Below are 12,051 nucleotides of genomic sequence, written 5' to 3'. Positions count from 1 at the left end.
ACAGTATGTCTATGCAGGATCCAAGGGGCGGGTGAAGAATGGAAACCAGGAAAAACCTGGCTGTGAGTGACTTAATTCTGATGGCTTAGAATTTCAGACTTTTTGAGGAATGAAGGGCTCTTTGAGTCTTTTTCCTTTCCTCTGCAAGACTGCTTTCCCATATAACTATTATAAGATATTAGTTTCCTTACCCGTAAAATAAGGATAGTAACACTGTCTATATCAGAGTTAGTGGGAGAATTGCAACAGTGCCTGGCACACGGTCAAGACTCCATAAGAGTTTCTTTGTTGGAGTATATTATTTATTTGGTGTTTGTTAAGAGCTAGTTAGATTTCTTATTTCATCCTTCAATGATGGAAGGCATTGCTCCCATTTTATAGATAAGGAAACTGAGGCTCAGAGAGAGTAAAATAACTTGCCCATGGTTAAGAACTTAGTGAGCAACAGAGCCAAGAATCGAACTCTGATCCCCCTGGCTCCAATCCGGAATTAACCACAATATGATGCTGCCTATTAGGGGGGTGGGGGGATTGTAAAACTGTCAAATGCTTTGCAAATATAAAGGATTCGTGTAAATATTTATTGTAAGTGTGTATTAGGAGAGCAAATTATTTAAAATATCAAAGGACTGTCACATGTATGATTTCACCTCTGTTTCAAGCCTGTGAGGAGAGACAGCCCATGTCATTATCACCATTAGGCGGATGGGAATAATGATCAGAGATGTTAGGTGACTTGTCCAGGGTCACAGAGGTTGTTCACATGAAAAATCTTGGCTTTAAATAAATCAACTGGAGGTAGAGTCTATGAGGGAGGTTAAACACTCTTGGTTGGAGGGAAATTAGGTCAGTCTTGCCCGGACCAGGTAGGCAGTCAGCAAGTCCTCCCTAGGGAGATCCTTTCAGACCAGATCCTAGTCCTCAGGCTGGAAAAGTCCTTCCAGACTAGTCCTCAGGTGAGGAAAAATGTCCACTCACTGTCCCAGGGTGGCTTCTCTCCTTGTGCCCCAGGGTTGGGTGGAGTCTTAATGAGCAGACTTGGGGAAGGGGAGCCAAGCCCTCAACTCAGAGAATCACACCTCTGTCCTGACCAGGTCAATGATGCCATCGGGAATGAGTGGCCCTGGATCTATTTTGTCACCCTCATTCTGCTGGGATCCTTCTTCATCCTCAACCTGGTGCTGGGTGTCCTGAGCGGGTAAGAAAGTTCAAAGGTAGCCAGGGGGGAAAGGAGAAAGAGGAGGAGGGGAGAAGGAGGAGGAAGGAAAAAGAACGGAGGGAAAAGAAACAGGAGGGGTGGGTAGGGGTAGGGAGGAGGAGGAGAGAAAGGAGGAGGAGGAAGGAGTGGAGCAGGGCAGGGGGCTGTGGGTGAGGCCCTCGGCTCATCCCTGGGTTCCCTGCCATCTCAGCTGGGCCAAGAGTGCTTCCTTCCTGGTGAGCAGGAAGAGAGGAGATACACACAAGAGCCCTTCAATTTTTAATTTGCCTTTCTCCTCCTCCTCAAGTCTTCCCCCATTCTCGGCCCTCCTGTCACTCTGCTTTGACACTCCTCAGTGAAGCCTCTGAGACTCCAACCTCCTGGCCCTGGGAGTGCTTTAAGTGGAGCCTCAGCACTAAGAGGCAGTGGGGCTTTCGGTTAAGCACACGGACTCTGGAGCTAGAATGCCCACATTTAAATCCCAGCACTACTGCTTGGTGGCTGTGTGACCTTTACCTAATTACCTAACTTCTCTGTGCCTTAATTTCCACATCGGCCACATAAGAATTATTTCAGTTTCTATCTCATAGGGTTGTTGTGAGGATTAAATAAGTTAATACGTATAAAGTACTTAGAGCAGAGTCCAGCACAAAATAAGCACTAAATACTAATGGTTATTATTAATGAGAGCTGTTCTCTTTGAGACAGTCCTGCTGTCATCTCTCCACCCACCCCAGCACAGCAGAGAGGCTAGAAGTCACCATCAGCCTTCTTCCCCATTGGTATCACCCCATTCCAGAAGCTTCCCTCCAGGTAGTCTGTAGATAGAATTCTGGGAGACTGTGAACTTGGATAGGAAACACTTATCTTTATTTTTCACAACTGTAACTGAAATTTAGTGTTTCCTTTAGTAACGAACATAGGCAACAAACCACAGTGCTATTAGCAGGGCCTATGACTTGTCCTAATAGAAATCATGTCACATTACAGTTGTGAATAGTATTTACACTAATTACTCCATACTTTGAAATTATGATAGATACCAGACCTGCAGCTAGATCTTGCTAGTTAATGAGTTAATGAAAAAGCAAATGTATTACTCAATCATAATTTTTTGCATTTTAATAACTGTATTTTAACATGCAGTCAAGTGCTGCATGAAGACATTTCAGTCAATGACGGGCTGCATCCACAACAGTGGGGCGCTAAGATTGTACTGTATTTTTACTGTACCTTTTCTATGTTTAGCTATGTTTAGATCCACAGATACTTACAATCGCTTATGGTGTGCAGTACAGTAACATGCTGTCCAGGTTTGTAGGTTAGGAGCAATAGGCTATGCCATATAGTCTAGATGTGTAGTCGGCTCTCCCATCTAGGTTTGTGTAAATACGCTCTTGATGTCTGCACAGAGACAAAGTCACCTAACAATGCCTTTCTCAGAACGCATCCCAGTCATTAAGTGAAGCCTGACTGTAACTGACTTCTTTGTCATGCTTTGGTTTTATTTTGTGCATTTCCCATTATTCTGAAGACAGATCCATAGGCTTCACTGGACTTTCAAAGGGTCCATGGCACAAACTGATCAAGACCCCCTCCCTGGACCCCGCCTGACCAGGGCGACTCGACCTGCCCTGTGGGCCAACCCCTCCTGGCTGCCAGGCGCAGCTCCTCAGAGCCCACGCCTGTGCTGCCGTCTTCCCCCCTGCCCCACAGGGAAGGTGGCCATAGCCCAGGGCTGCCCTCTGCTGGCCTGAAGATCCCTCGCGACGCCTCGGGTCCTTTTCTTCCAGCCCTGCCACCTGGTTCCTCCGAGTCCCAGGAGAATTTTCCCAGGCCTTTGGTCTGTACAAAACTAAATTTCTAAGGTAGTCTGAAGGGTTGGGGCAGTACGGCCAATTTGAGGCTCCATGGTTGATTCAGTTAGGCAATGGACTGCCTTGTCATTCACCCCTAATGTGCAAGGGGAACCCCAAAACAAGGCAGGAGACAACGAGATGGATGAGAAGAAAGAAATGAGGAAGGGGCAAGGAGTGCTCCAGGGTGTTCCTGGAGGGTGGGGATAGGTGAGCGGGAAGTGAGAGGGGCTGTCTCTCAGCCACCTTGAGGGGCACCTGGACCCCAGGCAACACCCTGGGCCCAGAAAAAGGACCACTCCAGCCACAGAATGGGCTTGTCTGTCCTCACAAAGCTCAGTCTTTCCCTGACCCTGTTCCCTCTTCTCCTCCCCTCCTGGCGCTCATCCATCCCATTTCAGGGAATTCACCAAGGAGCGGGAGAAGGCCAAGTCCAGGGGAACCTTCCAGAAGCTCCGGGAGAAGCAGCAGCTAGATGAGGACCTTCGGGGCTACATGAGCTGGATCACGCAGGGCGAGGTCATGGACGTTGAGGACTTCAGAGAAGGTTTGGGCCCAAAGGCTGGGGTCAGCACTCACCTCACTCTCTGACTCCTACCTCTGGGCCACACCTTGCATTTGGGCTCCATGGACAGCACTACCTCATTTAACCCCCCAGCAAGCCTGGGAGGCCCACTGAGCAAGTCCAACATTCATCCTTTGAGGGTGAGTGACTTGCCTAAAGCAAAATGGCTCAAAATGGTAGGATCCAGGTGTGACCAGAGCTCTTCCCAAAGGTACATACTGCCCATCCTCACGGCCCTTCCCCTGCAGATAAAGTGGGCTCTTTGTCTCTTGGAACTCTCAATCTCTGGAAAGCACCAAGAAATCCAGGCCTACCTAGGACCCATTGTCGCAGATGTCTCTGGTCAACGGGCCCTTGTCTCGGTGCCCAGCCCAGGTGTGTCCAGCCCAGAGGGGCCCTGAAGGCTGGCTGACTCTTTCTCTCCTATCTCCAGGAAAACTGTCTTTGGATGAAGGTGGCTCTGACACAGAGAGCCTGTATGAAATTGCAGGCTTGAACAAAATCATCCAGTTCATGTGAGTATCTGCCCACTGCCCCAGGACCCTCCCAACCCCCAGCTCCCTGAGACATGAGGGTAGAGTCCAGTTACTTCCCCTCAGTGGTTTCAGAGTCACTTGTCTAATCCTTTAGAAAGGCAACCTTTTTAAGAAAACAGGGCCAGTTCCTGCTCTGAGGGACTCCACAGGGACCAGACCTTCGGGGAATGTGCGATCAGAGGGGTCCTGAGCAGTGACCTATTTATATAGCACATAAGAAGGACACTGGGAGCCTCTGGGAGCAGTGAGCATGCTTGCTGCTGCTTCACCCTGATCAGGGCGGAGCTGGGTGAGGTCATTTGTGTTGGAAACCTCCGAGAGGGAAGAGGGAAAGTGTATGCAGTAGCGGCTGCACAACCCGGGAGCCCTTCAGGAAGGAGGCTGGAGGCAAGAGCACACTCCACGCTCTCTCGCCTTTGTCTTAAGAGGAGGGTTGGTTTGTTTGGTTGTCTGTTTCCTTTTACAAATTCACACTTAATTATGATTTTGAAAGATCAAACAATAGAGCTATACATCAAAGAAAAGATGAAGGTCCCCAGTGCTCTTCAAAGAGGTAACCATGGTAACAGATGTGTAGCCTCTAAGATCTTTTCTGTGCTTTCCTCCCTCTTGTACACACACACACGCGCCAGGATTTTTTTTTGTTTTTGATTTTTTACACAATGGGGTTGTTTATGTTAACTACTGTCACTATAGGGACTAGAAGAGTGCCTAGCACATATGAGGTGTTGCCAAAAATTTGTCAAGTAAATGAATATAATATACACTAAAGGATAATCCAATAAAGGATTATCTAGTGACTTACTTTTTTTTACTTAGAATTATCTATGAAGAGCAATTTTCAGAACAGATTCACTTTCTTTTGTGTATCTTTGGATGTAAAATATTCCACAGGATGAATATACCATAATGTAGTTAATCCTTGCCTCTTTGGCAATACAAATAGTGCTGCAGGGAACAGTTGTGGATGAGTATGACCATTTCTGCCAAAGGAACTCTAGAAATAGACTTGCTGGATCAAAGGGTATAGCTACTCCCAGCTCCTCGGGAGTCTGAGGTGGGAGGATCACCTGAGCACAAGAGTTCAAGTCCAGTCTGGGCAACCTAGAAAGACCTGTCTAAATAAATAAATAATAAAACATTAAAAAACAGAACATATATATTTTAAATTTTGGTAAGTGCTGCCAATTCATCGCAAAAGATTGTACTGTCAAAGCTCATTTCCCCTCACCCTCCCCAGATAATATTAATTTGTTGAAGAGTGGCCTCGGATAATGGGCAAAACGTGGCATCTCAGAGTTGCTTTAATTAAAATTAAACCACACGGAGCGTCTGCTCCTTGCCAGGCACTTGTGCTAAGCATTTTGCGTGCATCCTCTCATTCCATTACCTCGGAGGTTTGCGTCACTATTGCTCTTCTGTGAAAGATGGAGGATTTTACTCAGTCTGGATCCCCAGCTCATGCCCTGAGCTTCTCTCATGTGGCTGGAGGAAGAGGAGTGGTCAGCTACGCATGGCTGGAGTTTTATGAAGGTAGCTTGGACAGGTGGGGTGTAGACCAGCGCAGCACTGTGCACCATCATCTGTCCCCTCCCTTAGCCGGCACTGGAGGCAGTGGAACCGCATCTTTCGCTGGAAGTGCCACGACATCGTGAAGTCCAAGGTCTTCTATTGGCTAGTGATTCTCATCGTTGCCCTCAACACCCTGTCTATCGCCTCAGAGCACCACAACCAGCCTCTCTGGCTGACCCGTTTACAAGGTGAGGCAGAACGGAGTGAAGCCGGGAGGAGGGCACATGTGGCTGTGGCTTGATGTCAAAGTCAGCCAATGGCACTGCAGGTTTTGCAGAAGAGGTTAATTAGATATTGACATCATTTTCTAAAAATTATGGACCATGAGTGTTGGATTATATGACCAAATCCACTCCTTTCACGGGGGTAAAACAAAAACCTCAAGTGACAAAGCAACGTAACCAATTTTCCTCTTCATGGCATTGTAACTTACCAAGGGCAGTAAAAGCAATAGGCTGGGACAGGTGCTTGCCCAGGTGTCCAGGCAGATTATTCTAATCACAGATCCCTGGACATAAAATTGCTAGTAATTTAGAACTCTAAGCACCCAAGTTCAAATTCTACTACAAAAACAACAATCTTTCACCAACTATTTATTGAGTGCATCCTGTATGTAAGGTACAGGAAAAGAACTCAGGATACAGAGAACACTTAGACACTGCTCCCAGCTTCAAGGAGCTTACTTAGCCAGAGGGAAAGACTGATGTTAATAAATAATTCCAAGTCAATACAAGGAGGGCAATGATAGAGGTAAATACAAAATAGCAGCAAGAGGAGAATCACAGTAGAGACACTGGAGCTCTGTGGATCTTAAAGGATAGGTAGACAAGCCCCAGGTAGTCAAAGGGAGGAGGGAATCCTGCAGAAGGAACAGTGTGTGCGAACAGATGAAGATGTAAAACAGTTTAGTGAATTCAGTAAGCCATAAGAACATTGCATGTGACTAAGAGAGATGTTTGCTCACATGTTTGCCTTGTGTTAGGCCATTCTTGCATTGCTATAAAAAAAATACCTGAGGCTGGGCGTGGTGACTGACACCTGTAATCCCAGCACTTTGGGAGGCTGAGGCGGGCGGATCACAAGATCAACAGATTGAGACCATCCTGGCCAACATGGTGAAACCCCATCTCTACTAAAAATACAAAAATTAGCTGGGCATGGTGGCTTGTACCTATAGTCCCAGCTACTCGGGAGGCTGAGGCAGGAGAATCACTTGAATCCGGAAGGGGGAGGTTGCAGTGAGCTGAGATTGCACCACTGCACTCCAGCCTGGTGACAGAGCGAGACTGTCTCAAAAAAAAAAAAAAAAAAAAAAGGCCGGGTGCGGTGGCTCAAGCCTGTAATCCCAGCACTTTGGGAGGCCGAGACGGGCGGATCACGAGGTCAGGAGTCGAGACCATCCTGGCTAACACGGTGAAACCCCGTCTCTACTAAGAAATACAAAAAAACTAGCCGGGCGGGCGAGGTGGCGGGCGCCTGTAGTCCCAGCTACTCGGGAAGCTGAGGCAGGAGAATGGCGTAAACCCGGGAGGCGGAGCTTGCAGTGAGCTGAGATCCGGCCACTGCACTCCAGCCTGGGTGACAGAGCGAGACTCTGTCTCAAAAAAAAAAAAAAGCACCTGAGACTGGGTAATTTATAAAGAAAATAGGTTTGGTTGGCTCACAGTTCTGCAGGCTTTACAGCAAACATGGGCTGGCATCTGCTCAGCTTCTGAGGAGGCCTTGGGAAGCCTATAGTCACGATGGAAGAAAGGGAGGGCAGGCACATCACATGGTGAACACAGGAGCAAAAGAGAGAAAAACTGGGAGGGGAGGTGCCACACACTTTTAAATGACAGGTTTTGTGGTGAACTCAGAGTGAGCTCACTTAACACCAAAGAAATGGCCCAAGCGATTCATGAGGAATCCGTCCCCGTAATCCAAACACCCTCCACCAGGCCCCAGCTCCAGCACTGGGAATTACATTTCCACAAGAGATTTGGGCAGGGCTATCTATCCAAATGATATCAGGCCTTATATGTGTTGGACTTTACACTTTAGGCAATGGAAAGCCAATGAGAAGTTAAAAACAGGAATATAGTGTGATCAGACTCAAGTCTTGGAAAGCTCAGTCTTGGTGGAAGGTCAATAAGTCAGCCTCGTCCACGTGGTAGATGTTCCCCTGGGTGTGGAGCTTTGGACCCTGAGAGGAGTAGGATATGAGAAAAGAAGGACCCGTTCCAGCAACACCGTGGATAAGCTCAGTACCCTCCCCGCAACAAACATGTAACAATGCTGCGTAAGGCATAAGAACCATGTTTCCCGGAATGAAAAGGAAGTCTTTGAGTGGCGGAAACAAAGAAGTGACCCAAAACCAGAGCAGCGAGCTTGTGAACTGACTTCCAAGGACATTTTAGACCTAGGCCTAAATCCTAATGGGTAGCAGCTGGGTTCCTAAGGCCTGTGCAGGGCTGGAGACAGGGCCCTGGGCCTGCATGAGGTGGGAACTGGAACTGTCACACCTACACAGAGCCAGGGCCCTGGAAAGGCTGCCCCCGTGGAAGGGAAGCCAAAATCTCACTGGGCCAGGAAACGAGCTTGGAAGTTTATTCCTGCTAGAGGCCCTGGGAGAAGGGAAAAATGTCTCAAGTGAAAAATCAGAATCCTATCAGTGCCTTGTGTAGGTATGGAGTCCAATATACACTACCTCTCATGGTCCAAGGATCCTAAGCTAAGATAGTAACATAAAAATCAAGTTGCAAACAAGTAAAATCCCTGGGGTACCCCACAGAAGCAAACATAAACCATTCTTTAAGGATGCTTCTTAATCTAAGGCATATAGAATTTCTGCAGGGAAAAGTGTTTCCTGAAGATGAGCTCACAATTAAAAAAACAAACAAATGAATGAACAAAACTTCAAACCAAATAAGGAACAGAGCCACCCTGAGAAACAGTCATCAGGTACAACCAATGGAAGCTAATAGCCCCAAAAACCTGAGATGATAGAATAGTACAAAGGAGACTGTTTAAAATGATGAAAGAGGTAAAAGAAGGAAAATAAATAGAAAACAAGATTATCTTTTTCTATGGGAATAAAATAGGAAAGAAAACTAGTTCTAAATGAATTCATTCATTCATCTGTTCATTCATTTCAACCAGTCTTCTCGAGAGCACCTTGAATGTGCCAATCGTTGTCAAGGCACTGTCAATGACCAAATGTGGAGATGGTGTAAACAGTGCCCACCAAGAGGAGTCAGGGGTGATTTTGAGGTTTGTGGCCTATGCAGATAAATGGATAGTAGTGCCACCTGCTGAGAAAATGGTTAATGACCAAGTATTTTGGGTAGTGGGTGAGGATGGGCAGTATCCATGAGCTTCGTCTTGGGCATGGTGAGTTTGCTGTGCCTTTGAGACATCCCAATGTACATGTCAAGGAAGCAGATGGAAAAATAGGTCTGGAACCCAGCAGAGCAGTCTCAGCTAAAGAGCTAAATCTGGGAGGCCTTGGTGGGGATGGTCTGAAGCTGTGGTCTTAGATAACACCAGATCCCCAAGGGAGAGTGTATACTCAAGGGTATCACTCAAATCAAGCATTCAATGACTCGCTGTTTCATCCTGCTGAACCTCAGCTGGAATTGCCCCAAAAGCAGTGGTAGGGGAATTCCCACAAAGGACTACCCCAGACAGTCCTGAGATAGGGTCGGTTGCCATTCCAAAGAAAGAAGTACTAAATGCCAGGGCGATCAGTCCAAAGCTTTTGTTGGGGAAACTTACTACAGAATGTTGAGCAATCCTCGTGATAGACAGCAAGAGAAAAGGGATGTTCTACCCAGACTTATCCACAGCAATGGGGTCAGGGCATGGACTTTACGTAAGGGTTTAAGGAATCTGGCTCAGGGCTGTGGCCAGTTCCTTTCAATGTTTGGGGCAACACCTATTACCTTTATTAGTACCTAGGAATGTTCAAGGCCCCAGTTTGAGGTAAAGCCTGCTGAGAAAAACCTGTAGCTACGGGTCACAGAGTGGTCAAAGCAGTCTGCGATTTTCAGTCAGGACACAGAAAGAAAGTGGCAGGGTGGGAGTGGGGAGAACTGGAAGACCCTATGCTTGCTGATGTAAAGAATGCATCTGCAGAGGAGGCTCAGGAAAATACAGAGAGGTAGAGGAAATCCAGAAGGATGTGGCACCACAGAAACCAAGGACAGATGCTTGAAAAAGCAAGAGGATGGTCAACAATGCCCAGTGCTGCTGGTTGATCAGGAGCGGGAGGGTTAGATCAGCACTAGATGTGGCAGATTGATGCCCCTGGAGAGAGCTGTGTTGGTGAAGTAGTGAGGGCGCATCCAGGTAGGGATGAGGTGAGGAGCAAATGGGGCAGGGCAAGGGGTGAAGAAGTGAAGAGAGCAATATAGACAACTTTTGGGAGTTTGACAGTGACAGGGAGGAGAGAGCTAGGACAGGAGATAGAGGGAAAATGGGAGAGTCTTGGGGTTGTTTTGTTTTGTTTTTGTTTTTGTTTTGAGATGGAGTCTCACTCTGTCACCAGACTGGAGTGCAGTGGCTCAATCTCGGCTCACTGCAGCCTCTGCCTCCCAGGTTCAAGTGATTCTCTTGCCTCAGCCTCCCGAGTAGCTGGGATGACGGGCATTGTGCCACCACACTGAGCTACTTTTTGTATTTTTAGTAGAGACGGGTTTTCACCATGTTGGTCAGGCTGGTCTCAATCTCTTGACCTTATGATCCGCCTGCCTCGACCTCCCAAAGTGCTAGGATTACAGGTGTGAGCCACCACGTTCGGCCTAGACTTGGGCTTTAAGAATAGCAAAGGGAGGGCTCATTTGAAAGAAAGAAGTTAAATATGTAGGAAAGAAAAAGAATCATGGATAGGGAGCTTCCCGAAAAGGGGGGGCGGGCAAAGCATAGGAGGACGGATTGGCTTCGGATAGGTGGCAGGACCCTTCTCTACCGGGAGGGAGGTGTATAGGAATGAGAGAGTAGCAGACTTAATGAACTTCGGTACAATTAAAAGTAATAAAATCATCTTCCTGTTAAATATGATATGAGTTAGCTTGCAAGAAATCAATGGGCAAAATTTACCAAGTTGTTTTTTTTCTTTTAAAGTTAATTTAAAAATTTGCTGGACATGGTGGCTCACACCTGTAATCCCAGCATTTTGGGAGGCTGAGGACAGCGGATTGCTTGAGCCCAGGAGTTCAAGACCAGCCTGGGCAACATGATGAAACCCTGTCTACAAAAATACAAAAAACTAGCTGGATGTGGTGGTACACACTGGTATTAGGGAGGATCACTTGATCCTGGGAATTTGAGGCTGCAGTGTGCCATGATTGTGCCACTTCACTCCAGTCGGCAGAGTGAGGCCCTGTCCCCTGCACCCCCCAAAAAAATCCATGGTGCCTCGGAAACAAGGGAAGGGGCATCCTGGGTTGAGGCCCAGCCAAGGCCAAGGCTGGGAGGCAGGAGAAGGGAAGGAGAGTGATGCCGGGGCTGTGCCGCCAACCCTGCAGACATTGCCAACCGGGTGCTACTGTCCCTCTTCACTGTCGAGATGCTGATGAAGATGTATGGGCTGGGCCTGCGCCAGTACTTCATGTCCATCTTCAACCGCTTCGACTGCTTCGTGGTGTGCAGCGGCATCCTGGAGATCCTGCTGGTGGAGTCGGGCGCCATGACGCCCCTGGGCATCTCCGTGCTCCGCTGCATCCGCCTCCTGAGGATCTTCAAGATCACCAAGTGAGCGCTGGGGTTGGCTGGCACTCCCGGGTCCCCGGCAGGCACCACGGGCTGGTCTGGTCTACACCCACCTCATTTCTCGGGGTCTGGAATATGTGTAGGTTCATTAGTGGCCCCTTGCCTGGACTTCCCTCCCTCCTTGAAATAACCTCCTTCTGTGAAAAAAGGAATCACTTCCCCACTTTGAATCCATTTCTCTGTTTTTTTCTTACCATAGTTTATGGCAGGGTAGGGAGAGGGGGTGGTGGAAAAGAGAAAGGAAGAAGAGAAAAGGAAAGATGGGAAGAGGGAAGGAGGACAGGAAGAGCTGTAGGGAAAGGGGTGGAAATAAGAAAGAAGGAGGAACACAGACAATCAGAGCCTTTGTGAGGTGGTGAAGGAAGAGGAGAGGGGTTCATCTGCTTGCACTATTTATCCATCACTTGCGTGAGCTAGGTACTGTGCTAGACACAGGGCATCGAAGGTATGCGGGAGAAAAGCCGTCCTTACTCTCACAGGGTTTCTCGTCCAGTGACGGGACCTAAAGTTAATCAATAGTCATATTAACCAGTGTGAAATTACAGACAAGTGCTCCGCAGGAACACAGCGGGCATG

At 47.7% G+C, this 12,051-nt stretch overlaps 1 protein-coding gene across 3 annotated transcripts in view; it reads left to right on the top strand.

Annotated features, from left to right (window-relative positions):
* The window catches only part of CACNA1S (calcium voltage-gated channel subunit alpha1 S), a 74,944-nt gene that overhangs the window by 24,207 nt on the left and 38,686 nt on the right, over positions 1–12,051 (top strand). For all 3 annotated transcript variants that reach the window (XM_078002574.1, XM_015120489.3, XM_078002571.1), the window contains exons 7-11: positions 1,095–1,198; positions 3,456–3,601; positions 4,053–4,134; positions 5,755–5,915; positions 11,232–11,457. In XM_078002574.1, the coding sequence (XP_077858700.1) occupies positions 1,095–1,198; positions 3,456–3,601; positions 4,053–4,134; positions 5,755–5,915; positions 11,232–11,457 (719 nt within the window). The remainder of the gene's footprint in view (positions 1–1,094; positions 1,199–3,455; positions 3,602–4,052; positions 4,135–5,754; positions 5,916–11,231; positions 11,458–12,051) is intronic.

Source organism: Macaca mulatta, chromosome 1 (assembly GCF_049350105.2).
Source record: "Macaca mulatta isolate MMU2019108-1 chromosome 1, T2T-MMU8v2.0, whole genome shotgun sequence".
Classification (NCBI taxonomy): domain Eukaryota; kingdom Metazoa; phylum Chordata; class Mammalia; order Primates; family Cercopithecidae; genus Macaca; species Macaca mulatta.
The sequence above is the reverse complement of the archived record's forward strand: the minus strand, read 5'-3'. Positions and strand labels throughout refer to the sequence as shown.